Raw genomic sequence first — 2,290 nt, 5'->3', positions numbered from 1 at the left:
CTGGACGAAACACTAACAGCAGCAGATGAAGCGGTATGGAGAGTTATGGAGAGTTATGGAGAGTTATGGACGGTTATGGAGAGTTATGGAGAGTTATGGACGGTTATGGAGAGGAGAGTTATGGACGGTTATGGAGAGGAGAGTTATGGACAGTTATGAAGTTATGGAGAGAGTTATGGAGAGTTATGAGTTATGGAGAGAGAGTTATGGAGTTATGGAGAGAGAGTTATGGAGAGTTATGGGCAGTTATGGAGAGTTATAGAGGTTATAGAGAGTTATGGAGAGTTATGGAGAAGTTATGGAGAGGAGAGTTATGGAGGAGAGTTATGGAAGTTATGGAGAGAGAGTTATGGAAGTTATGGACAGTTATGGAGAGGAGAGTTATGGAAGTTATGGAGAGGTTATGGAGAGTTATGGAGAAGTTATGGAGAGGTTATGGAGAGTTATGGAGAGTTATGGGCGGTTATGGAGAGTTATGGACGATTATGGAGAGGAGAGTTATGGAGGGTTATGGACGGTTATGGAGAGTTATGGAGAGGAGAGTTATGGAGGTTATGGAGAGTTATGGAGAGTTATGGAGGGTTATGGAGGGTTATGGAGAGGAGAGTTATGGAGAGTTATGGACGGTTATGGAGAGGAGAGTTATGGAGAGTTATGGACGGTTATGGAGAGTAGAGTTATGGAGGGTTATGGAGAGTTATGGAGAGGAGAGTTATGGAGGGTTATGGAGAGTTATGGACGGTTATGGAGAGTTATGGAGGGTTATGGAGAGGAGAGTTATGGACGGTTATGGAGAGTTATGGACGGTTATGGAGGGTTATGGAGAGGAGAGTTATGGAGAGGAGAGTTATGGACGGTTATGGAGAGTTATGGAGAGTTATGGACGGTTATGGAGAGTTATGGAGAGTTATGGACGGTTATGGAGAGTTATGGACGGTTATGGAGAGTTATGGACGGTTATGGAGGGTTATGGACGGTTATGGAGGGTTATGGAGAGTTATGGACGGTTATGGAGAGTTATGGAGGGCTGTGAAGCTGCACACGTTGATGAATGAATCGTGTGTGAACGCGTCTCTAATACAGCAGTGTTCACCTGTCACCGATCATCAGAGCAGATAATAAAGCACAGAGTTCATCACGATGTGAATCTGCTGATTGTGTGTGTCGTTATTTACTCACTTCAGCGCTTTGCGTTCGCAGGAGTGACTGTAAATATCAGCGACGACGACATCCGAGCATCTTCCGTCGAGAAAAACCGCCAAAGCTGAAGCTACTTCTCCTCAGAACGAGCGCGACACAGAAAACGCGACGCGAACTCGCTGTTTACACTGGAATCCATCATTACCCTACCTTCACCTCTGAACTTCCGCCTCTGACGACACGACGCACACCTGACCAATCACAGACAACATCCGAACTGCGAAGCCCCGCCCCGTCAGACGCTCACCTGACCAATCACAGACAACTTCCGAACTGCGAAGCCCCGCCCCGTCAGACACACACTGGTTTATCCGGGTGTTCGGCTCTCGGTGCTTGTGAACTTGTAAAGACGCTAAAAGTGTATTTTTACTTTATAATTGTTATCAAGTTAATAGAGAATATTAATGTTATTATCCCTACATCTATTGATGAATTCGGAACTGCATACAAGCGATTATAGCAAGAATATGCGCTTCTGAATCAATCAGTTGTTCTATCTATCTATCTATCTATCTATCTATCTATCTATCTATCTATCTATCTATCTATCTATCTATCTATCTATCTATCTATCTATCTGTCTATCTATCCGTCTATCTATCTATCTATCTATCTATCTATCTATCTATCTATCTATCTATCTATCTATCTATCTATCTATCTATCTATCTATCTATCATCTATCTATCTATCTATCAGGTGTTTTTGAAAGGATGTTTCGTGTAGTTCCATCATGGTCCAGCAGGGGTGATCTGAACTGCAGACAAACCTGGAGAGAAGATGAGTGGATTTTGAACTTTAACCTCTGATTGTCATGCATTTGCTCTGTCTGTATGTTCTTCCATTTTTGTTTCTCATGCAATAAAAAGTTAGATTAGGAAAACCTGCTGGCATGAATAAGTGATTTTTGTGTGGAGTCTGATGAGTTTAATAAATGACAGCACACACATAATCTCTGCAGCGCTTGTGTAACATCACTGACCACTGCAGTCCATTTACAGGCAGAGGACAGCTTAACAAATAAAGCCTTTTAATAGAGGCCTGTCTGTGTGTGTGTGTGTGTGTGTGTGTGTGTGTGTGTGTGTGTGTG

General features: G+C 42.9%; 2 protein-coding genes across 3 annotated transcripts in view; one reads left to right on the top strand and one right to left on the bottom strand.

Annotated features, from left to right (window-relative positions):
• The window catches only part of LOC131552540 (putative uncharacterized protein FLJ45035), a 2,291-nt gene extending 1,118 nt beyond the window's left edge, over nucleotides 1–1,173 (top strand). Inside the window, exons 1-2 of the mRNA XM_058796376.1 lie at nucleotides 1–127; nucleotides 433–1,173. The exon at nucleotides 1–127 is cut by the window's left edge and continues 1,118 nt beyond it. Coding sequence (XP_058652359.1) covers nucleotides 46–127; nucleotides 433–1,055 — 705 coding nt within the window. The 5' untranslated portion in view covers nucleotides 1–45 and the 3' untranslated portion in view covers nucleotides 1,056–1,173. The remainder of the gene's footprint in view (nucleotides 128–432) is intronic.
• Nucleotides 1–1,393, bottom strand: part of lclat1 (lysocardiolipin acyltransferase 1) — a 25,017-nt gene extending 23,624 nt beyond the window's left edge. The window contains exon 1 of one of the 2 annotated variants that reach the window (XM_058796373.1): nucleotides 1,351–1,393. The gene's annotated coding sequence lies outside the window, so the exon portion shown is untranslated. Of the gene's footprint in view, nucleotides 1–1,179 lie in introns of both variants that reach the window. The other variant, XM_058796372.1, reaches the window with a different exon arrangement.
• Between the last annotated feature and the right edge of the window lie 897 nt (nucleotides 1,394–2,290).

Source organism: Onychostoma macrolepis, chromosome 13, assembly GCF_012432095.1.
Source record: "Onychostoma macrolepis isolate SWU-2019 chromosome 13, ASM1243209v1, whole genome shotgun sequence".
NCBI lineage: Eukaryota > Metazoa > Chordata > Actinopteri > Cypriniformes > Cyprinidae > Onychostoma > Onychostoma macrolepis.
This window is presented reverse-complemented; position numbering and strand designations above follow the sequence as displayed.